The following is a 1,516-nucleotide window of genomic DNA, read 5'->3' as shown; positions in this document are numbered from 1 at the left end:
CTTTCATCTGAGGGGAGCAGAGGGGCTCTCATTCACACAACTGGCTCAGAAACAGCCAGGTAATACCAACAAGCACGGTGGTGACATCATCATGCTTTGGGACCCTTTCACTGTGAGCTTTGCTGGTGGATTGGACAAACTGGGCAGATCAATGGAGGACTACCATCAATTTATCAACTTCAACTATCTGTGGATATCTTAACAAAACGTTAAACCTACAAACATCCATAGTGGTTTTAAAATGGATCAAATAAGCCATTTATAAAGTTATTTATCTAGTTTTATGATAATTTGCACTTTTTATTTACTTTGTTCTCTTTTTCTCAAAATATAATTAGTGCTCATTGTTTTTGAATCGTTTTGTTTTCAAAACAAGTACAGCAGGTATATTCTAAAATCCTAGATTGGTGAGTTTTAGTATTGATAAATCATCAAACATCCTTAAATCTTGGTCTATTCCAAGAAGAAACTGTTTCTCTGGGCTAATTCTTGGACGAAGCGAGTCGCTCTTCCAGCCTGGATGATGCATGAAGCTTGTTGACTTTTAGAAAGTAAAGTTGAGTTGAATTTTTCTCCAAACATTACGGAGTCCACAATGCAGCTAAATTGTTTTTTTTGCAGCTGGTTGTTGATTGGCTAGAAAGCATCGCCAAGGATCAAATTGGAAATTTCTCTGATAACATTGAATACTACGCCAAAAATGTTTGCTGGTGAGTTATTCTCATCCTTCAGATTGAAATTCACCTCAGCATGTTTAAAAACACTTTTTTTAATATAAACTTCAGGGAGAACACGCTGCACGCGCTGAAGATGAGGCGCAAAAGCGGCTCCAACTTCCTGGTTCCTCTTGTCACAGAGCTGGTGAGGCTTGTTCCTGTAGAAAAACCTTCTTTCCAACCTCTGAACAATAACAGAAACCCAAACAAGTAATTGTGGCGTTCCTCTGCTCCAGGATCCAGATGCTCCTCTCCGGCAGCAGCGCCCCCTGGCAGATCTGGATAGAGAGGACGACGCTCGACTGCTGAAGAACCTTTTCACACTGATCCGGGCGGGAATGACTGATGAGGTAGAGGAACAGATTTCATGTCAGAAACTAAAACGTGACTTTTAAAGGTATGGTGGAGGTTTTTCGTGAATTTTTGAAAAGGTTCAACCCTGGACAGTTGAGCCTGATTTAAATCAGCTTCTTCATCCATTTGAGCTGCATTAAGTTGTTTTGCACCTAAAAGCCATTTTTCAACTTCTTGTATAAATTCAGAATTATATTTACACAAGCTTGAAAACCAAGTGTTTTGTCTTTCTTGTTCTTCAGCAGGAAACAGTGGAATAACAGACTCATACAGCTGATTTGCATTTTCAAGCAATAGTTTTAAATCATCACAATGAGACTGAACACTCTCAAGATTTCCTTGATTTTTCATAAGCTCTTTAATAATGTTTATTTCTCCTTTAATTTTATGAACCTTTGCTTTGAGATCCTTTTGAAGCTTCTCAATTTTATTTTGTAATGCTTTAG

General features: G+C 38.3%; 1 protein-coding gene across 1 annotated transcript in view; it reads left to right on the top strand.

Annotated features, from left to right (window-relative positions):
- nup107 (nucleoporin 107kDa) overlaps positions 1–1,516 on the top strand; it is a 20,505-nt gene that overhangs the window by 8,737 nt on the left and 10,252 nt on the right. The window contains exons 10-12 of the mRNA XM_015383914.1: positions 622–710; positions 786–861; positions 953–1,066. Coding sequence (XP_015239400.1) covers positions 622–710; positions 786–861; positions 953–1,066 — 279 coding nt within the window. The remainder of the gene's footprint in view (positions 1–621; positions 711–785; positions 862–952; positions 1,067–1,516) is intronic.

The sequence above is a fragment of the Cyprinodon variegatus genome, unplaced genomic scaffold, assembly GCF_000732505.1.
Source record: "Cyprinodon variegatus isolate N-32 unplaced genomic scaffold, C_variegatus-1.0 Scaffold298, whole genome shotgun sequence".
NCBI classification, from domain to species: domain Eukaryota; kingdom Metazoa; phylum Chordata; class Actinopteri; order Cyprinodontiformes; family Cyprinodontidae; genus Cyprinodon; species Cyprinodon variegatus.
This window is presented reverse-complemented; position numbering and strand designations above follow the sequence as displayed.